The following is a 22,949-nucleotide window of genomic DNA, read 5'->3' as shown; positions in this document are numbered from 1 at the left end:
AACATTTAATGACAAGCAGTGAATTTGATAAAATAAATTTAAAGAATACACGATTGGAGGCCTTAGCTTGATTTCTCGGTTCGTATCATTCCTTTCTTTACTGTCAACTTTCTTGACTTATGGGATACTCTTTTTGAATCCTGCCCCTGTTTGCATTGCTTCCAGGTCAGGCTGACTCTTGTTAGAAGAGTGATGACCTTCTTAAGCGATCCACTTGTCGCTGGATGATTTGTATCACTTTATCATAGATGTCACTCAAGGGAATAATGGTTTTCCTCCCACTGCCATTATGGATGACGGATGAATGCGGTTCTGGCTGCACCTGTCATTCCCATCAATGTGCCTTTGTGAATATGATCATATCTATATATTTTTCCTCTTCTGTGTTTCCTAATGCAGCCATACTGGCATGCACGTAGCGTATTGCAGCCCACTCGTATATCCAGTCCCTCTGAGGTGGCAGTAGGACATCTGCTGCAAATCTGACTAAACCTCAGTAACCTTCCTTAGATCAACATGTGGTCTTATTGATGAGTTCTGCAGTCAGTAGGGCTAAAGGAGTTAGCTGCCATGCTGTCAGACCCCCACGTGTGGCTTTTGCTAAGTTCGGTTGGGGGACAGCACCGGGCTTTCTCTGCTGGCTTGTTTAGGATGATACATTGGAAGCCTGTACCACTGAGAGCCATGGATCACACACTTATGTTAAGTACGCTGGTCTCCGTTGACGACGACTCCGAAATCCATCATTCTGGTTGCAGTTCATCATGCACGGCTACTCTGTGCATTTTTGAGACTTATTACCGATATCATCTGCCAAACATATTCCCAGGAAAAAGGCACTGTTGCCTTTAACGGCTATAGTAGCTTTCCGGTGTATAGTGCCTGTGTAAGTGCTGCATTCATGACCACAGTGGCCTTGTTAGTCAGTGAATCCCTCGGGGTCTTGGGGCTGTGTTTGCTTCCCACAACTTTATGCATGTTTATCTCAATCCAGGCAGAAAACCTTTAGTAATCCACATGTGTTTCTAATAACACACAGCCGACAGCCTGGCAAGGGACTTACGGTCTGTGAGTATTTGTGGGATTGGTGGGGGTCTGGAATGGAGGGAAAAGCGATGGCTATGTTTTGGATGTCATGTGGAAGGAAATAAGTGTCAGGAGTGTGCTTCTGTATGTTGGTGCCATAACACAAGATTGAGAGTGATGCATTATTCCCCTGACAGCCATACTTGTAATGCAGATTTAGCTTGAATTGGATGCCTGTTCCACTTGAGTTTAGCAGGTATTTAAGTGACATAATACCCCAACAGCCTAATTACTCTAACACCCATCGCAGTCAATCAGCACTTTATAAGTTACTGCATTTGCTGAAAAAGAATGTTTACATGAGGCAACTCATCAATCAGATCCACTCTATATAGCCAGTGTCTCATTTTCACTTTATCCTGGAGTGACAGGACAGAGTGAGAGCTGTGGGAGTGGAAGAAGGATAAATCAGTGCTGTGTAAAAGCCAGATGTGAGGAAGCACCCCATAATTAGAGGTTAACCTAACTTTTTTTTTTTTTTTTCGTGAAAACCAGTGATGCAGATCCTTATTCCTCCCCTTTCCCCTCACTTCCTTTCCAAAGCCAACCACCTCTCTTTCCTGTGGATTTACTGTAACGTTCAATTCAAAATGTAACTTATCGCTCCTTGTCAAATTAGTTGGCTTTTTGACTTTAAATTGAATAGTTATGTCTATAACTTCTGTTCCCTGAAGGAGAGGAATGAAGTACAACACATAAGTATGAGATATCGCGCCCTTGCGTGTCCTGGCTGAAGAAACCTTTATTCACACCTTTAAGGCAGATGACGTTTGATGACACGCGCACGGCCCCGCCTGCACATATAGCCGCTGTCATCACAGTCATCCCTCAGTTCGATGGCCGCTCTTCACCGAGCCAAACTGCTCAGTGGGGCCACCTTGTGTTGTAACTCGTTCCTCTCCTTCAGGGAACAGAAATTATAGACATAACTATTTGTTCCCTTTCAGTCGATTCACTCCGTACAACACATAAGTATGGGACATATATACACGCCCCGCAGAGCAGCCACCGAACCGGAATCAGACCACCACCACCTTAGTGAGCGGTAGACCCAGCAGAAAGGACAGCATGAGCCACCAAAGGGGCTGTAACGTCCAACCAGGGTGGGCCTTTGCTCCAGGCTGACTGGCATGGAGGTCGGGCCGGAGGATGTGTTCCTGCTGGTGGCACACTACAGCAGTGGGCGCCGATCTCCATGCCGGAGCATGGAGATGGAGCTCATGGCGTGAGCACTGCCCGATAAATCTTCTCCAGCTGCAAAGCAGAGAATCTGCAGTCCTTGGACGGCAGAGTTGTGGGGCCGCCGACACAATGGTTATGGGACGGGGCCAGATAAGCAGCCATAGATGGCTCCATAGGGGGTGGGTTCGCTAAGCTAGCCTCCTCGGCGCTGTCCAACTCCATGTACTGTCCATAGCCGGGCACAGTGACGCGGGAAGACAGAGGTTTGTCCCATGATGCTGTTAGCTCGCAGATAAATTCTGGGAACATGGGAAGGCAGTTTTTGGCCATTGCGGGCTCCGGTGGGAGGAAAAAACCTGGGAACCGCAGCAGTTTGCATATTTTGCTGTGCAGTACAGCCAGACTTTTGACCGCTTCACCTTGGGCATTTTTAATCTGTAGCTCTGCTCTAAAAGAACATGCGTACCTGGACCCGCCTACTATCCTCGGAAACGTAAAATGATTGGCTAGAATCTAAAGTGTATAACAGCTCAGGAAAAAAAAGCACCGAAATAAAGCACCGAAATGTGCGCTGCTTTTCGGTCTGGTTACTATCGTTTAAGTCAGATGGCACCGGATACCGGTACCCATCCCTAACCACATGATTAACTTTAGCTGTCACACTGCAATAACTCCATCATCAGATCAAATATTGAAAATGTATTGTGTCTTTATAAAAAACGGGCTCCAAGTGTATAAAAGTTAAGTTGTTTTTTAGGATTAGTTAGCAAAAATCTATTTTTTGCAGGGGCCTATCCCAGGTGATGGTGAATCTCATTCAGGTGACTAGTAAATGGGGAATTACAAGAACAAGTAAACAAGTATTAGAAAAGTTTCATACTTTTATACCATAGTATACTATAGTGACCATAGTAAACATATCACCTGAACTATAATGTGTTATAAAAAAAAAGACAGCTCAGCCCAGTCATCTGAAAATCTAAAACAAAAGCCAGTATTGGAGTAAATGATGAATTAGAAATGAATTAAAGGAACCGTCTTAATGTCATTCTGGGTGATCCGGTAACTGGATATCTGTACTATTTATTGTTTTTGAGGCGCATGAAGACTGAATAATGATGGGTGTGTTAGTTGAACTAAGATTTAAGATGTCTTATCCATGAAGGGTGTGTGTTTTTATTTCCACTAACGATGTTTCATCTCAGCATTATGTTGTGCTGCCTTTTGTCAAGCCCTTCAACGGATCAATCAGGCCCATACATGGTCTTGTTTTACTCGTGTGTGTGTGTGTGTGTGTGTGTGTGTGTGTGTGTGTGTGTGTGTGTGTGTTTTTCAGAATAGTTGCGTCACTGCCAGTATGCACTTTTCTCACTGTGGAGATTCTGTTATTTCCAGCTGTGCTGCTGCTGTGCTTATCTGATTCCCAGCTGATAAGGTACAGCTTGCACGTGTGTGTGTGTGTGTGTGTGTGTGTGTGTGTGTGTGTGTGTGTGCGTGTTACTTTTCAGCTGGCCAACTGGTTAGCTGGAATGACTCTGGTCTGTGTTTTATTGCCGTGGGCACTGCTCCCAGAGAGCACAGTGTGTGTCTGCTCCTCGGCTATGTGGGTTTCAGATGGGCATGTGTGAGTGCCATGCTGGAGATATAAAAGCAAGCGGCCTTGTTCTGGACCTACCTTAGTGCTTTGCTCTTACTTTAATAACCTTACTGAAATTGGCACAATTGGTTGTTTTTTTTACTTTTTCCTGCATAGTGTCACTGATGCATCGTGATTTCCAGGTTTACTCCTTCACCTATAATACTTCATGCTTGTAACCAGCTTGAATTAGCCTGTCACTGAAAAAGCAGCTCCTTCAGAGACAAGCTGTGGTACCAAGGGTGTGTGAAGGAGAGATTTAGCAGGTGGTTCCTTCCCGCTGCTGCAGACCCCATGTATAAATACACATGTGTATATACATATGCACTCACTGCTATATCTCAATGTGCAATAGTTTTCAGTCAGACAGTGCAAAGCTTCTTATCTTGTCTCCTACTAAGCATCTAAAACAATTTAATGTCATCCTTTGTATCAAATATAAACACACGTATTTAAATTATATTTCTTTCTACAGTCTATAGTTTAGTTTTTCTCCTCTACCTTATGTAGTTCATATTTTTCTTTTGTTGTGTAGTATTGGTGTTATAGGGTATATTGCATGTATTTTTTGTTTTGCTTCTGTAATAATGTGAGTTTCCCCATTGTGAGATTAATCTTATCATATCAGCCTACTATCTTAAACGATGCCTTATGTTGACTGGTTCCAGAAAAATCCTCGTTGAAATGTTTTAGCTGAGTCACATGGCAGTTTTGCAGATACACTTAAAATATTTTACCCTTATGACCTTCCATATCTGTTTTGTGTGTCATAGTTTTGATTTTGATCAGATATTATCTACCCAGGGTTTCTCAGATCTCAGTATCTCTGGAAGCTTCTCTTGACACCAGCTATCTTTGGTGCTAACAGTGAGATAGTTGACATTAAAGAGAAATGCTCGCCTGGTCTGAGCTACTTTATCATATGAAGAAGACAAAGGAGATGTACATTTGAATTCTAATGAGTTTAGTCAACCAGAAACCTCTGAAAAGAGTGTGTGTGCGTGTGTGTGTGTGTGTGTCGGTCATTACTTTGAACATGCCTGCTCCAGTTGCCCTGCTGTATAGTGTGCTGGGAAGACAAGTACCAAGTGTCCAGCTCTCTAGCCTCAGCTAGCCTCCTTGCCTGCGCCTCAGCTCCCAGCACCAACATGTTTTTCTATCTCTGTTCCCTCATGTCTCGCGCTCAGCTTCAGACCGAAGTCCTGAGGCAGCAATACATCTCTGTTCCTGTCAACAGCTAATTGGTCGACCCTCAGGGCATCCTGTATCACACCACATCACCATTGATTGGCTAATATGCCCTTTGCTATTGATGTCATCCATCAATGGCTGTGGCGGGTCAAACCATCATGCTTTTAAGCCAGCCATAGAATAAGTATGACATTTACTTCATATATAACAAGTTCAACTCAACATCTTCAACGTTTTTGTTTTTTTTTTAACTAAGTTTGCAATAATTTTATATATTTTTCCTTTTGACATCATATGTGGATGCCTTTGCTTCACAACAGTGTTGCATTTGCAGTGGGTTAGACTTCACGTCGTAAAGGCCGAGTAGCATCGGGTATCCGTTGATAGGACCCTTTGTGTTTTTGCGTGTTCTGCAGTATCGTGTGTCCAGTCTGAAGCAACAAGCTGCACAAAGCTGCACACAGGTGGGAGGAAGGGGGGGGGGGGATCTCCAGCACAACATAAATATTATTCAGTTTCTGGGAAGCATTTCTCTCATGTCAATGGAATTGCTCTCTTGAATCTTTGCCAGCACACTGTTTCCCCACCACCACCTCCTTAAGGCTTTTCTTTTCCACTCTTTCTCAGTCTCTCTCTCTTCTTCTCTCTCTCTCTCTCTCTCCAGCTTCGAACAAGTCTTAATTTGTCAGGACTATAACTCCGCTGTGCTGAGATTTTTGGTGGGCCGTGGCAGCTTATGGGAACCCAACTCCAGCTGCCATTTGATTGGCTCCAGCGTGATGTGCCGGCGCTTAAACCTCTCCCTATTTTGGCTTGTTTAAACATACGCACACACGCTCGCTGCCCTTGGCATTCAACACTGTCAGGTGGAATTCTTCAGCAAGTGCAGTCACACTCACACTAGTTTTTACAGCGCACAGGGGCTAGAAACTTTGGGATGAGCTATCGCTTGTCGCTTGCGGCTGAATGCTCCTCGCATTTACGCCGTATAGACCTTAAAGGGACATGCGCTTCTGCTGCCGGATGCACGGCAGATGTACGGCCTCCAACCCTCTTAATCTGTGACAAATTTAGGTTTGGTGGAAAGGCTCTGAGAACAAGGGAAGTCCTGCTTTTTTTGTGTTGTAGGCTTAGGTTGGATAAGCTTATGATTTGTGTGAAGCGTGCCTCAGGGGAATCTAGAGACAGGTGTGTATGTATGCACATGCATGCCTCAACTGACAAAGCATATGGGAGTCTGTTTTCTGTAATTGAGAGAGCAGGCCTTGGCTTCTACTAACCGGGACTATACAACCACCAAGAGAGAAGTAATCGAGCCTTCTCGTTTGCCTCTCTCTTTCGCTCCCCCACCCCCAGGCCAAACAGAGGCCCAGAGAGCCAGATCAGGCTCTTTCTATTGATTTACTTTTATGTGTGTGTGTGTGTGTGTGTGTGTGTGTGTGTGTGTGTGTGTGTTTGTGTGCGTTTGTTTGTGTTTTTTAAATGTGTATTTGTTTATTTATTTAAGAAGACCTGAACCTTTCTGTCCCTAGAGTGTACTTAGGTGCATACACGCACGTACACACAGAGGATCCCTTTGTCTCTCTTATTGGACTGTACACATTCAAACTCCTCTCACAGTCCAAGGCAGGTTTTTTGTGGTTGTTGTTTTCTGTTTTTTTGCTGCGTCACTGCAGGATGTGAGATGTGTGATCACTCCACTTACTACCTGTGTCATTACTACAGATGTACAGCGTTTACATGCATGGTGTGGAGCCTGTGCAGAAGAGGAAAATAATTAACAGCCCCTTGAAGATTTAAAAAAAAGGCCAGGTGGAGTTAGCTAGCTCTGTTTTTAAATCATGGCACTACTTAACTGTTGTTTGGATAGAAATATAAGTACGACTGGCTTTAGCGAAGTGTAGAAATTTCCATTTTACAAGTTTTACTTTGGGTTTTGATTCGTCAAATTGTAGCCAACTGGTCTGGAACATGTATACGTATCAATCGCATCCCCTGACCTGTATTTAAAACAGGCCCGCTGTGTGCTCAAAGCTCAGGGCATTGCAACATGCATCCATATCGCATGTCAGTGATACTTCGTTAAAACAGCACTAACTAGCAGCATGCCTGTGGTGAGTGTGTTTGTTTTTTCAATGTTCTTTCGTTCTCGCAGGCATGCACAAACTTGTTTTTAAGCGATCGATTGTTTTCGTATTTTTGTCTTCAGCTGCCCTTGCACGCAGACCTACTTTTTATGTCAGCAGATAGTCCAACAGGTCTGGCTTCTTCTCGCTCAGTGACTTTTTAGCGACTGTGGTTGAGCCCTTGGCACCATAACCTACAGAAGCGTCCAACACCACCTGCCCGTCTGACATGATTAATGACTTTATCGACTTTCAGCATATTAAAATATGATCTGTCTGTTTGTTATCAGCGTGTCACCGCAGTCAGTTCCTCGTCATACTTTCGTGACACACAGCAGATGGAATGTGGGTGTGTCTCGATGTTTGTGTGAGAAGCGTATGCACGCGCTCATGTGTCTTTGGAAAGTGAATCCGGCTTGCAGCCCTGTTGCATTAGCAGGTAATAAATGTGGACTTAGACTGTGGGCTTTGCTGCGCCTGCATAACCCATGTGTGTGTGAGAGAGAGAGAGAGAAAATGGTCCATAGAGATCTATAGTCCTTCTTCCCTTCGAATAAGGTTCCTACTGAATGCTTCACCATCTGACTTCCATCTGCTTCTTTTTTAAAAAGGTTCCTCCTCTCCTCTCCTTTCCTCTCCTCCTATTTCTTAATTGGACCATCCAAAGTCAGCTACAGCTCTTAAGTGACTCACTGTTTCTTAAAATGACTATTTAAACATTTGGAAAAGACCTTATGTTTGTTTTCACTTGTGCATAAATTGAATTTGACGTAACATACGTGGTCTCATTTGAAATGGTACATTTGGTAAATTCCAAATCCACAGATTTAGGAGGTTTTGCCAAATGGATTTGGAATGGTCGTTGAGTATCGAGTGCTAACTGAGGATATGCTAGACTTCTCTGCCTCATGAATCATTTGCTCTTTGCTCATTTGCTCCACATCTGGTGGCAAGAATTGGGTAGGGGGGAGTTCAAGATTGCACCACCGTGTCTTGACTGAGTTACAATGTGAGTATTTATTATTTGTGTCTGGGATTTCAAAATGTAACTGTAAAAATCTTTGAGAGCATCCTTTACCGTCATTGTGATGATGGCAAACAGTGTCATCAAGACCACCCGGGCTTTTTTACTTTTTCATTTTTTTATTTTTTTTTATTTTTTTTTGTGAGACCATGAATTGTGTGTTTGAACACATTTTTAGCAAGGTGGCAAACCTGGTGTGTGTGTGTGCGCGCGTGTGTGTGTGTGTGTGTGCGTGTGTGAGAGAGGGAGAGAGTAATGTGGTAATAAAAACTGAAGCTGGGTTTCCACAAGGCTCAACCAAGAGTGAATTATCAGCTCTAGTGGAGTGTGAACAATCAAATTTGCACAACTGGTAATATGCTTTTTGGTATCACAGATAATTAAACCAAGCTGTGTGATCCACTTAGGGAAAGATACACCAGATGTTAATTATCCACTTGCCACAGTTAAACACAAGTTGCGTTTAAATCGGTCCAATCCCAGCCTTTATGGATGGAAATGATAGCGTGTGTTCCAGGTCACCACTTTAGCTTGGACTGGAACACCGTAATAAATGTTAAATTAGAGTAAGGTATGCATTAGGCAATAAATCCTCAGTGGATGTGCTTTTTCTCTCTCTCTCATATTGTAACATTCAGACCTTAATCTAACACGCTAACACAGTCTCATAAAAATAATAGCTGGATTTAGTCCGAGATTTTAGTATGTTTGAAATGGCTCCAATACTAGAGAGAAGTAAACAGCAAACCTTAGTAAATCATGTTTGTGTAATTTTTTTAAATATTTGCCACACAACATTTTGCACTTGGAAACAAAAGCTCCTTCATAAGGCAGCTGAAAAAATACTTGGCTCGTGACTGAAAGTCATAAACTATGTCTCTTTTAACTCAGTTCAATTCAATGTATTTATACACCAACAAATCACAACAACAGTTGCCCCATGTTGCTTTATATTGTAAGGTAAAGACCCAAAAATAATATACTCCAAGAATCAAATGATCCTCCTTGAACAAGGACTTGGTGACCGTAGGAAAGAAAAACTCCCTTTTAACCGGATGAAACCTCCAGTAGAAAAAGGCTCACAGAAGGGAAGCTGCAACCAGTGTTTAGTAAACACAGAGTGTAGCTTTTTTAGGAGTTTTATCAGTAAATCTGGCTCTAAAAGCATTTACACATCGGATGTGTATGTGAATATTTCATGCATTAAACACGTTCATACCAAATTTGCAGCATTTTTTTTCTGCTCAAGTTTAATTTTTCCACATTTTTTTAAATGCAAATAAACAGATGTGACCAATCAGGCCACTGCATTTGCCAAGAAGTGTACATGTAGCTCAAAAAGGCCCGGTACTGAATATACAGATAGTAAAACAATGCTGTTAAAACTCAGACACACAGCTAGACGCTGCTCTGGGTCAATCAGCTTTCTGACATTGTTCCTATGCTTCCTTATGTGTCCCAACTCTGCTAACAAGAGCTCAAACTGCCCCACTGACATCCTGAAATATGTACCATTGCTTCAACTTCTGTATCAAACCAAGAAATACTCTCTGCTGTTGCCTTTTAATGAGAATTGAATGAAACCAGAATCTTGGTTTCTTGTTTAGAAACATTAGGACCAGCTCATCATGGCTTGATATTGACTTCATGTTTTTCACAGTGAGGTTTTTGGACAAGTTTGTATCTGAAAATTTTTTAAAAACACGCTCTGTGTGGAAATGGCTTGATTGACTAAAATTGTAGGGAAAACCATGTAGCTTTTAAGGCTAACACTGCTAACATGCTACAGCTAGCGTACCTCCAAGTGGAGCTTTTGTAAATTTGTGTTGTGTGTAGAATTTATGAAACTTTGTCAACAGAAGTAGACTTCAGACAGTTTGATAGACAGATATTTGTTACTAAGTACTATCTTCCAAACAGTTTAAATCAAAGTACATCAAATTCACACACTAATCTCATTGGCTAGTGTATTATGCTAAATGTCAGACGTATCAAGGCAAATTTTTAGATTTGAGTTTGGCCTCAAGTGAAGTTGATTTTGGAGTGCTAACCCACAGTAGCCCAGTAGCCCAGTTTCTAAAGTAGGAAAGCATTCAACGTTGAGGGCTGACATACTTTTTTTGGAAAGAAAGCTTTTGGAAAAAATAAACCATGACTTTCATCGCTTGGTTTGGCCATCTATACATGTGTCTGCTTGTCTCAGTATCCATCTCACTTACTATTTCTCTCCTGCTAAATGCTCATCAGTATGCAGAGGCTGCAGTATGACCTATTAAAAGTCATTTGTCAAATTGCAGCCAACTGGCCTGCCTGCAATCAGGCTCAATGTGAATATATTTTGACATGTGTTTTTCCTGCCCTCCGCTGAGTGCCTAAGGACCTGTGACAGCCCGGAGCCTCTCTGAATACTAATAACGTTAGGACTAATACAGTTGGCAAGGACACACACACACGTACACACTCAAAAAACACGAGCACTGTAAGCAGAATGACACAGCAGACGCAATCTCCATATTTGCATTATATCGTACCTGACAGTCACAGCAAGTGGCACTGTCACTTTTGATCATTTGTGAAATACATCAGCGAGAAAACAGAACGCTGCTCTTCATACACACATGCGCACACATAAGCAAGAATATGGTTAAGCACGCCAATGTATTCATACAAAAAAACAACAACTAAGGCATGCATATGCAGGATAACGGGTCTGAGTGAGGGCCCTGTTTGTTTGTCAGGCGTGGAGTCCTGTCCCTGGAGGATTACTTGAATGTACAGATGAGTAGATACTGTTGGGCAGTGCAGCAAGAGCTGGAAATACATCATAAACTGGAAGGTTTATGATCTGTTTTCTGGTTAAAATATTTAAATTATTTGCCTCTGCTCCTTAAGCATGTGTGTCCTTATTTTAATGTCGAGTGATACTTCATGTTTGTAGACCTCAACAACGTGATTACTGCACTGGGTGTGTTCGCCTCCATGGTTATGATTCGGTTGTAGCCCGTGCAGCCATAGAAGTCTACTGATTGGCTCAAGCTGGGGTTGAGCTAGTAAAATGTTGGCAAGCAGAGAAAAACCTCAGTCTTTTTCAGTGGACATAAACAATACTAGTTCTCAGCCTTCAGGGAAGTATTTTATCCCACTTTAACAAACAGCTACTCATTTGTGACTTCCATGTCAAATAAAAAACACAAGGAAACAAGATAGAAATGTCCTCTTTTTAATTAGCTCTTAAATTGAGCCTTAATTGATGAGATAATGATGCGATTCTCCTCGCCTGTGTGGCCTGATAATCCTAACTTTCTTTTCCATTTAAAGGAATTCATTAAGTCATGTTTATTAGGATAATCACAACAGCCCTGGACCTTCCACACACATGCACACGTTAACTTGGCTTCACAGAGCTGAATAGCCCATGGTAGCTGAGGCATTATATGAGGCGGTGGGATGAGACAGAGTGAGCAGTTAGCACCGTGGGGGAGTATGGAGTTTATGCAGCTTGGCTGCCTTCATCCTAACCAGCCTTAGAATAACCCGGGATGCCTGCATGGCCTTGTGTTAGTCTAGCATGACATAGCTGAGGTCTAAATGTGCCCTCAACACTTGTGGCAGAGGCGTCTGTAACTCAGAATATCAAAACCATGCTGTTTTTGCCCACTGGCAAACACTTTGGTAAAGTGTGCCATGAAATTTAGCACCTGCAACCATTTAAAAGCAGCAGTGCACAGAACAGTACACTAAACAGTCATTTGTTCAATATCGAGAGTTAAGTGTAAGATATTTTCATGAGGGATTAATGGTAATTTTGTTTTTATGCTACTTTTACTGTCCCTCCTTCACTTATAAAAGCCAGTTGGGCTTTTTTTTTTTAGTTTTTCCACCAGCACTGCAGAGGGCTAACGCTCCAAAAAAAATCTGTAAAAATAGTACTTCCCAACTTGCACAATGATCCAACTGAATAATAACAGTCACACATTATCCCTGAAGAATAGTCATAGTCATGTTTTCCAGAGGATAGCAGTTGAATATTTTAGGCCCCTCTTTATCTGATTACAGTGTTGTTGGTGAAATTGTGACTTATAGAATATGTTAGGTTTCTCTCACCCTTTCTATAACATGGTGCAGGTTTCAACTCTGTAACCCTTGAAACTGTTTCTGACTGGATGTGCTTGTTAGTGAGGGTTCCTCTCAAGAAAGACGTCCAACTGCGTCTGCATTGATTTATATCGAGGGTCAAAACTCATCATTAAGGGTACAGAGGAGGTCATCAGACTTGATCTTTATACGGGACAGAGTTTAAAACAGTTTGTCCCACTCAGCAGTGGCTTGAACTTTCACTTAGTTTGTGAGTAACAGCGAGTCAGTCAGGTGTGACATGATGTGCATGTCTGTCTTTCCCAACAATGGAAAATAAATTTCTCTTCTGGGCTTTTTTTGTTTTTTTTTTCCCCCAAAGTCTTGCTTGTGTTTTTAGTTCTTCTCCATGGTCTAAGAAGCAGAAGGGAAAGCAGAAACACATGTTCAGTCCCCTTTGTTGTTTTCAGCTTCCCATTCTGTCTCTACCTATCTTCAAAATTTATTCCTTCTTTGATCTCCTTCTGACACTACAGCAACCTCAGGTTAAAGCATTACAGTAGAAGTGCAGAACCTCACATTAATGCTGTAGAAACAACTCTATAGCCGTTAGCTCATATGCCCTCCAGCCTGCGTTCTTGATTTTGTAACTCAAGCAGACATTCTTCTAAATGTCACATGGAGTCAGGTTGGTACGTCTTCCCAGTTCCTCGGTTTGCCTCGGTTTAATGAGAAATTACTCATCGATTTTAATCAGACCTCATGTGGTTTTTCAGATGTTTCATCTTTGCCGGGCAACGCGCTCAAAAAAACGAGCACTCCTCTCCAGCTCAGTGTGCCAGGAGTGTCAAAGCGAGCCATAAATCACCGGTGGATCATTCTTTCCAGATCCTCTGCTGAAGCCATCTGTCTTTGTCTCGCTTGCTCTCTCTGTCTTTGCACTCACTGCAACCAAAGATTTTGTATTTTTTGGATGAAATTTTGTAAATTAATATGTAGTAAAAAACAAAAAACCCTGTCAGTTGCATTTAAGGCTAAATTTAAACAAGTTTTTGATAATTAATGCTTTTTTCAGTTTGTAAACAGAAGTTACTGTCGCTTTATCTGTGCTGCATCTATCTGTGCCTTATTTAAGGTGACGTTACAGTAGTTTTGCACTTATGTGCACAAGAATTCTAGTATAAAATATAAATATAAAACCTGTCAGGATGTGTTTACTTAGGTTGACTCTCAGTTTACTTTGACTCATATCAGTACAACATGTTCCCCTTGCACTCAGCAGCAGTACCCATTACCCTTCCAACATCCCTGTACTCCCTCTTTCTCTCTCTGTCCGTCTCTTTTCCCAGCCTGGAATAGCAGAACTCATCAGGGTGGTAATAAAACACAGGTGCACTTTTATAACACTCCACTTTCTGGGGGCTGGATACCAGGCTTCCAGTATGTCCCAAAAAATTTTTTTTAGATAATCTTAGAGGAGTGAGAGAATTTGCTTCTGTCTGCACAGATAGACCAGATGGGTGAAGATTTCTGACCTTGCACATGCCAGGCCCATTTATCAAGGAAAAGTCAAAAGCCGCCTGCAGTATTTTCAGCTTTAACGCTTGAGTAGTAACTACACTAATGCAGAATTGCATTTAAATCTAAGGGTCTAGGTGAGTTCAGGTGTAGCTGCAGTGCCTGTGTGGGTGGGACAGTGTTATGGGGATTACTTACAAACATTTTACAAGCAGTGGAGTACAAATGTATCAGTAACAGCTCTAACCTGTCATGGATGTCTGGTTTTATTCAGTAGGTGTTTCTTTAAGTTTGAATCTGTACCCCTCCCACCTCCACCCTCCACCCTCTGCCCCTTCGTAATACTATCTCATGTTCTTTATTTGTCATACTTGCATTAGGTCTTTTATCAGCTCATCTCAGAAACTCAATTTCCTCCACTTAGTTGAATTTGCACTCAATTTGACAGCTTTATGTCTTTACTTTAATAAAACTCTGGGCCTCTATGAAGATCTTTAAAAGTCTTATATTAAACTCTTAAAAAGCAGATGCCCTTTAATTGAATCTACTTCAGAATGAGTGTTTATATGAGGTCAGTGCATTTGGACTAAGCTCATTAGGTGGCGTAAACACACTTGGTGCATTGTCTTTGTGCTTTGGCTGACTCAGTTTTTGCCAATGTGCTAACATGGTCTGATGGAACATGTTGGAGGGGGTGGTTCGGATGGATGAACGATCCTGTTGTATGTGTGATCAAAGCCTGATGACACAACTCACTGTCACTTTATTTATTTCTTCCTTTGCTTTTGTTTTTTCCTGTCTTGCCTGTCTTCGTCCACTGCAGGATGACAGGATATGTGCGCGTGTGTGTTTTCTCTATTTGTTTGCTTAGTACACAAATGGAGAAAGTATACTCGTTCCTATGTCTGTGTGTGTGTGAGAAAAAGGGAGAATGTGTGTGTGGTCTGACTGCGTGTCATTTGCACCTCGCCTTGGCACTGCCATCGATTTCTTTCCACTGTAACTTCCTGCCTGAGCCGATTTAGTCTTTCCAGCAACAACACACACACTCCCACCATCCCCTCATCCCTCTATTCCTCTCTCCAACTTTGCTCCATCTATACATCCATCCATCCGTCTGTCAGGACTGCCAGACCACAGCCCGTCTCATTCATTAATCATCAGCACTGAGAAGGAACAAGGGAGCAGTCAGACGAGTTAGAGGAAATAGAGAAAGGTGGCAGGAATGACAAGTGTAAGAGATTAGAGGTTAAAGATGAAACCTGAACCTAAAGAAAATGAAAAACTAATGCTGACATAATGACGATGATTAACACTCTGCCTTCTTTCTTTTTTTCAGATCCCATTCTCTCTGGTTCAGTTTCCGCTTTGGGAATATTTAAAGGTATGCATCTATCTCTTATTTTATTCCCTTTTGCATCTTTATTGCTAATCTATTTTATCAGAGTAGCATCATTTCCAGTGAAAATTATGTCGAGGATAAATCCACTGTACAGTCAAAACTCACACATTTACAGCACGCTCACCCTCTGCATTCTCCTGTATCATTGTGGCAGGCCAAAATGGGACTTTGCACCCCGGTTTAATGGCTTGTCACGACTGTCATCAAACCAGCCTTTCGATTTATCACGAGCTCTGAGAATAGCCGTGTTGCTCTTCCTCTAGCTTTTTCTTGCTTCCTCTCGTCCTTAATGTCTTTTTCTGCCCCATGTCGCTGCTCTCCCCTCGCGTTTCACAGATAAAAAGCCATTTCTCTCTGAAAAGATGGCGTTTTGTTGGAGTGACATCATGTCTCAAGGGCGCGAGAGGCGGCCAGTCAAACATTCCATCAATGTTGGGAGCTAACGGCCGAGCGAAGGCGAACAATACGGCGCACAGCTGTGTGTGTGTATGCGTTTCTGTGTGTCTGTGCATTTGCGGGAGTTAGATTTTGTCGTTCACAAGTGTCTCTTTGTCCCTCAGTCAAAGGCCTCCTCTCTCCAGGCCATCTGGACACATCCGTTGGTGGAGAAATGAACTGCTGGAATCTGGACCTCTCCTCTCGAGCCGTTTTTGAGTTCTAATGGCAGACTAGCCAAGAAAACAGATGAAAATAAAAACCCAAAAAGCAATTGCTTAGAGGCAAGCAAGTTTTTACTGCTGTTTCTTCAGTGACCACAGGGATGTTCAAGAGGATTTCTCCAACAAAAATAATGTGATATACTTTTAAAAAATGCTAAACCGAAGGAATTTGAGACAGTGCATGTGTGTGGCATGGTTTCCCATCTGCTTCACGGCATAGTAATGTGCTGCGTTATGGCTTTTTTTTTTTTTTCCTTTTTAATTTCACATGGAGGCAGCACAGCTGTCAGAGAGAAGGGGGGAAGAAAAGAGAGCCAAATGAAGAAAACCCACGACCCAGTGCTGTTGTCTCGTCGTAAAATGGCCAAGCATCTAAATATCTGCATATCACAGAGGCAGCATTTTGCAGACACAAGTAGTCAGGGAGTAAATCATGAGGGAATCGGTCACTACACTGAGATTTAAAGCTTCTCCACGCCAGATTTCAATATCCATGTGAATAATTCTCACGGTTCTTTCACACATTAATTTCACAATATTTTGGTTTTCCCGCAGTTGTTTTCCCAACAGCATCTGCAGAATAAAGTGCACAGTTTGCTCCATCTGTTCTGACCTCAAAAATAACATTAGCAAAACAGGAGGGTGTAACACTTTTAGGTTATGATTGAACACCAGCTTAGACCCACAAAAAATCCAGGGAATGTGGAGTCAAAGGCATGATGGAAGCTCAAAACGAGCCAGTGAGATATAGCACTGTTTAAAAACAAAAAAAAAAAAATCTGGAGTCATTTCTCCTCCTTACTAATATTTTGCTTCCAAGGAGCTATGCTTTCTTCTGTTCTTTAAAGTGTCTTGAGCAATAGTTCTCCATTCCTTGAGTTTCGAGGGATGAACCAGTGTTGTCTACATATAACAGATAACTTAGCAAAGAACCAGTCTATAAAAATAACAAAAATAAGTTTCACAGCCAAAAAATAAGCATTTTTGCTCCAACAAGAAGGTTCCAAAAGAGCTATTAGCTGAAAGCTTTATATATGTCAGCGTGGTGTAAAACGTGTCGTTAAGAAAATTCAGTTGATCCATCTACTGCTGCTGAAACTGAAATCAGATGATCATCAGATATGTGGACAGAGGAGGTCAGGAGAAAGCTACAGCAGTGAGTCTCTACAGCTGTCTATAAAGCTTGGTGGAGGCTTTGTCATGGTTTGGGACTCCAATCATCTAGTTCAGCGGTCCCCAATCTTTTTTTGAGCCACGGACTGGTTTAATGGCAGACAGTGTTTTCATGGACCGGCCTTTAAGGTGTCGCAGGTAAATACAGTGGTCCCTCGTTTATCGTGGGTGGGTGTTACTTTCTAAAAAATAACCTGCGATAGGTGAAATCCGCGAAGTAGCCAGCTTTAATTTATACAATTATTGTAGATTTTTTAAGCAATGTTCCCTCTAATTTTTCATGTGTCGGAGCGAACACACAAATTCCCTGAGCGGTCTCTTGGACCGCTGTGAGCAACATTAGACGTGTGCACTGTGGTCACGCCAGCATCGAATCCATCCAAGTTACATGGTTTATTAAAATAATCAAATTACAGCATTTATGTTAGACTACTTTTAATTAAGTGCTTTAGCCCACTTACAATGAAAATTTAAAAAAAGAATCTTGTTCTTGACCTGTGCAGCATGTTAACACTATTGGAACTAAAAATAACTTGAACTCCAATTTATAAACACAACTTTTTTTTTTCTTTTTTTCTTTTTTTAAATAAAGCTCTGACTTGTATTATGAGTCTGTGGTCTTGGAGAGAGTCCTGTAACTCTCTGTCTGCAAAACACAGTATATCAGAATCAGAATACTTTATTGATCCCTGGGGGAAATTATTTTTTGTTACAGTGCTCCATTATAAACCAACATTAAGACAAGACAGACAATACACTAACTAAGAATAGTACAATATATACATACATACATACATAAGTCACTCATAAATAAATAGCTGAACAAGAAACATGTGTAGTTATAGCAGCAAACAGTGTGTTAAGTGGAAGCGTTGTACAGGGAGATGGCCACAGGCAGGAAAGATTTCCTGTGTCGTTCAGTGGTGCTTTTCGGTAATCTCAGTCTCTCACTGAACGTGCCAGCATGCAACAGCATAGAGGATCGCACTATAATGACCAATGTTGGGTAATTCATTATATAGTTAACTGAGTTATGCAAACAACAAAGTTTTTTGCAGCTGTTTACCTAAAAATGCAGCCAAGGCAGTGTTTTTAAATAAACATTTCAAACTATTTACAGAACAATCAGCTTGTTCTGACACACACAGCAAAACTATTGACTACACTACACGCTAACTACACAAGATTTGCGCTAAACGTTGCAAATCTCTCACATCTCAAACCACTGCCGTCACTCCTAAAACTTCCCCCTTCCTAAACAACTAAATGCCATGTTGCCATATCATTTTTTTGATTGGTCAACATGATACATTTTTCCACCAATAGGAAAGGGTGGGATTTTTTTTTGGTTTTGTTTTTGCTCACAGGCGGAGAGTGCTTTGAGCGTTTTCCTTATAAAACAGTAAATATAAACAACATCTCCAATGGTTGTACACGTTGTCATTGACGTGGCTTCACTCCATATCAGGCACGCCGCTTTGCTAGCTGAAACACCGGTGTCTGCACATAAGGACGCTGTCCTAGCCTGTCAATGACGTTGATTAGCTGCGTATATACGAATGTGAATCGCATTATTGGCTGGACTATGGGATAAGGTGGTATCGTTCTAATCCCATAGTCACTTACTGACTAACACTGCAAAACAGAACTGTTAAAGTTTTAATTTTAATGTCATTTCAGGTTGGATTTTTGTTTTTGTGCGCAAAGCAGATTTTCTGTGCGCAGAGACCGTGCCAGCAGTGCGCAATTGCACACGCGCGCAGCTTAGAGGGAATATTGGTTTTAAGGCTGTAAAACCCCTCACTACACACTTTAGACACTTTTCTCAGAAAGGCAGGAACATTTTCACACTTTTCTCTCTTGTTTAAACGCTTTCAATGTTCAAACCTTCGTAGAAAAATAAGTCCAGTGTTATAGAATGAAACCAAAGGCACACGCAGTTGCCTTAGGGTGCAAAACGTTTCGTCGACATTGTTGTGTTTGTTGGGGAAACAACTTACAAACATATAATGTAACACTTCAGAGTCACACTGCTAGCGATCGACAATTTATGTAAATTTGACGAGCTGAAGCATTCTGTACTGTAAAGGAGACACGGCACGAGATTGACAGTGATTGACAACGGTCTACAGCCAATCAGGAAACGGAATACAATGCGCTGTAAGAAAAACGAAATCATGCAAAATTGCACCAAAAAAAAGTTATAGCGAGGGACCACTGTACAACAAAATAAAATGAACAAGACAAAAACTGGTATTTTGTAAATATAATAATAAACGCAAATTCACTGTGTAATTGTGTAACTTTATTAGCAGCGTCCTTCTGAAATGAGCCAACAACATTGAGAGTAACATCCTCCTGTCTGCCCCTTAATGCTGTCCGGTCGCTATGGTAAGGCGTAAATATTTCTTTCAAAATAAGACACACAACTACAACACGGGAAAAGACCCAGGGAAGCCGAGTTAATGATAAAAACCCTGAAAACCATAAATTTCACACCCAAGCCTCAACTGGTAGCTGGTACCAAACGACTCACGGACCGGCCCGTGGGTTGGTGACGGAACAAAATGCATATAACATCCAAAAAAGAGCTTTAAATGTCCTTCAGCCTTGATGAACTATTCCTGAAGGCTACTTAAGGAAATTAGAGGAAAGCTGTGTTGAAAATTAAAGGTGGTCATATTGACTTTCAAGCTTGCTACACTATATACTGTGTTTCCACTTCTGTTTTGCACATGTATTAACCCCTGCACCTATTTACCATTTTCCTAATAAGATATATTGGGGTTTTTTAAAAGAGGGATGGCTCAAGACTTTTTCACAGCATTGCATCTTTACTAAAGGACGTTTCCCAGGACAGAAATTCGAACATACACGTGATATACACAGACCCACCGCCCACTTTCCTGTGGGAAGGCAACCAGGTGCAAAGGCTGATCCTGACACAAGGGTTCAGAGGTCAAAAAGTTTGTTTTCCCAGGTTTACTCCTTATTATTTATTCATGAAACGGGCAGTAAGGGAGGGGGAGAGTCGGAATAGGAGAGAAACAGAGGAATCCCCCAGCGTGAGGCCTTTGATGTGGAAAACAAAATCTCCTTTTTAATCTGCCCTCTAATGAAATACACATGACATATCCTGAGCTCATCCACGGCCTCTGCCTTTGCTTCTTCCTTCTATCTTTCTCTTTGTGTTTACTTGTTTGTGTGTGCACACGTGTGCGAGAAAAAGAGTAGAATGAGTTAACATGAAACAGATTCAACTTGTGAAGGAGTGAATAGACAAAGAAAATATTAGTAATCACTCCATGCTGTTGCTCAATTGCTCTCACTGAGAAGTAATCATTACTTGCAGCACCCGAGGCAGCCCAGCTGTCCACATGTATTTTATACGCAGGCTAACCTTGCAGAGTTGGGCTCCTCGCCATTTTGCCAAAAGTGGTGAGGGCAGAAAAAGAGACATCCTCCCTTCTCATCCTGACTTTAATCTTAAAACAGAAACATCAGGTGGTTTCACTCAGTAGCCACTCTTAACTGTGAGAGTTTTTATACACAGTAAGTACTTGGAAAATACACTTATCTATATAATATAAACAATATATTCTATTGATACAATTCTGGGCTGTTTTTTGTCGGTGTAGTTCGGTCTGTAAAATTGCAACGCTAAAATAATTTTCAAATCTTTTAGGATATTTAAGGGGAAGAATAAATATAGCTCCAATCACAAAAAAATCTAGTTTAATTACATAAACTGTTGTTGCATGCAAAAGTTTCCTCATTTCTGAGAAAATATAAAAAAACCCCATAAAGTTAAAGATTCAACATTTCTTTGGTATTTGCAAATACTACAACAAAAAAAAGAAAAGTTTAGGGACTGTCATGGTCAGTTTTTTTAACATCTGCTTCAGAAAAAAGCCTACTGAGGCTTTTCTTTGGCTGGTGAGTCACTCAGTTCTTTTGGGGGGGATTTTTATCCATTCTTACTGTATGAGACACTTGTGGGTTTTCATTTTAATTTAATTCAATTTTTTAAATGTTTATGTTGGATATTGTGAAGTTCATGCAAGCTTTTGTGTTTAGTATCATATAGCGTTGCTAAGGCTGTTGTTGGTTATGAGTTAGCCACACCTTAATAACAACCTAATTAAGGTGTTGTTTTTTTATTTTGTTTTTGTGGGGTATTTTGCATTTGTTTCACATTCACTATATGTGGAGACGTAACAGTCACCAAAATTCCTTGACCGACTTTGAAATTTGAAAAAGAACCGCAGGCCTAGTGCCTTGGACAGTTTTACCAACAACATCAACATTTTGCATACCAATATTCAACAGAACATTTATATAAAGAAAGCTTTAATTAGTATATTGGCCACAAAATAAATAAATTATAAAGTCATTTGTCTGAGATGAACACTTGTAGAGATTTAAAGCCATTTAGCAAATATAGTGTTCTAGCAGGCTAATAACATACTGTTAGCTTAAACATTTGCTAATTAGCGCTAAATGCTAAGTACAGCTTGAGGCTGTAAGCTGTAGCACCTTTAACTGTACTTAGTATTTAGTGCTAATTAGAGGATTCAGAATCCTCCCCACTATGTGTTAGTATGTTAGTAATACCTTTATAAGCGGTTTGATTTTAAATAAAAAAATTTAGAAATCAAAGACAATAGTGAAACACTTCTAACCATCTTTTCATTAAGAATAAATCTGCTACTGTGATGTTCCATGAAATATGTAAAGAAGCATTTAAGTAGGGGTTTACTGACACAGCTGCTTGGCCAGTACATTGATTTTGAGCTCCTGGTGTAAAACTACTAAAGTGTCAGTATATCCTAATATAATTTAATAATTATACTGAATATCTGAGTATGAGATGACCTGTTGTACTAAGTATATTCTCTTGCCTCCCTCTTATCCCACACCATGTCTTGGGAAACAAGTAGCATGACATCACTGGGGAGAAAAGGCAACACAAAAATAGCTGGACAGCTCATTTCCCAGCTGTGGGCTCTAAACCCCAGACCAGACCAAGGTTCACAATATGTTTTCAATGTGTCTGATAGTCCCACTAACTGCAGTGTCTCTCTCTCTCTCTCTCTCTCTCTTCCCCCATTTTCTTTCTCTTTCATCATCCTCCTCTATCTGCAACCCTCTCTCTTGACATTTCTTCTCTTTCTCCCAGACTCTGTGGTCGTCGAGGCAAGGTCACACGCTCTACTCTTGGCAGTCAGCAGTGTGCGGAGCTGTTGCAGGTGCAGGGGATTATATGCTGTGCTGGGAAAGAGGCAGAGAGGGAGGAGGGGAGGGAAAGGGGTTGGGATGGATGGATGGACGGACAGATGGATGTTAGATAGGATAGGTGAATAGATGGGCAGGAGGGCAGCACAAGTTTACCCAAAACCACATTATTGCAAGGTTTCTCAAGTGTGAGCTCTGCAGACAAATCCCATTCTCTCCTCCACCCGGGATTTGCTAAAGACGACTAAGGAGAAAATGAGAAAATGAATTCCAGTATTTTTCTTACACACAGATGGCATTAAACTGGCAGTCCTCGGTGCATTGATCCTGGATTGTTTCCACAACAGAAAAGTCACATTATCACAGTTGTCGGCTCATTCAGCCAGTGACTATTATTCCACTGCAGACTTTATTGTTCTGTCTTGATCTGGGTGAATGGGATATACAGACAACCAGAGGAAAGGACGGGAAGCATGAGATGGAGCCGTTTCTGGCCACGCGCCCCTGCAGCGCTGTGACATCCTGGGCACTGGAGCCTAAGCTGCTTTAAGAAAGGGAGAAAGAGATTAGACAGTTTATTAGAACAAAATTCACAATGAGAATTTTTTTTTTTTTAAATAAATGAGGTACGGATGCACCTTCT

General features: G+C 41.4%; 1 protein-coding gene across 1 annotated transcript in view; it reads left to right on the top strand.

Moving 5' to 3' along the window:
• Positions 1 to 22,949, top strand: part of slc25a26 (solute carrier family 25 member 26) — a 51,009-nt gene that overhangs the window by 15,473 nt on the left and 12,587 nt on the right. The window contains exons 6-7 of the mRNA XM_004545302.3: positions 15,177 to 15,221; positions 22,251 to 22,320. Of these exons, the coding sequence (XP_004545359.1) occupies positions 15,177 to 15,221; positions 22,251 to 22,320 (115 nt within the window). The remainder of the gene's footprint in view (positions 1 to 15,176; positions 15,222 to 22,250; positions 22,321 to 22,949) is intronic.

The sequence above is a fragment of the Maylandia zebra genome, linkage group LG5, assembly GCF_041146795.1.
Source record: "Maylandia zebra isolate NMK-2024a linkage group LG5, Mzebra_GT3a, whole genome shotgun sequence".
Classification (NCBI taxonomy): domain Eukaryota; kingdom Metazoa; phylum Chordata; class Actinopteri; order Cichliformes; family Cichlidae; genus Maylandia; species Maylandia zebra.
Note: the sequence above shows the minus strand (reverse complement) of the source record. Positions and strands in the feature narration are given on the sequence as shown.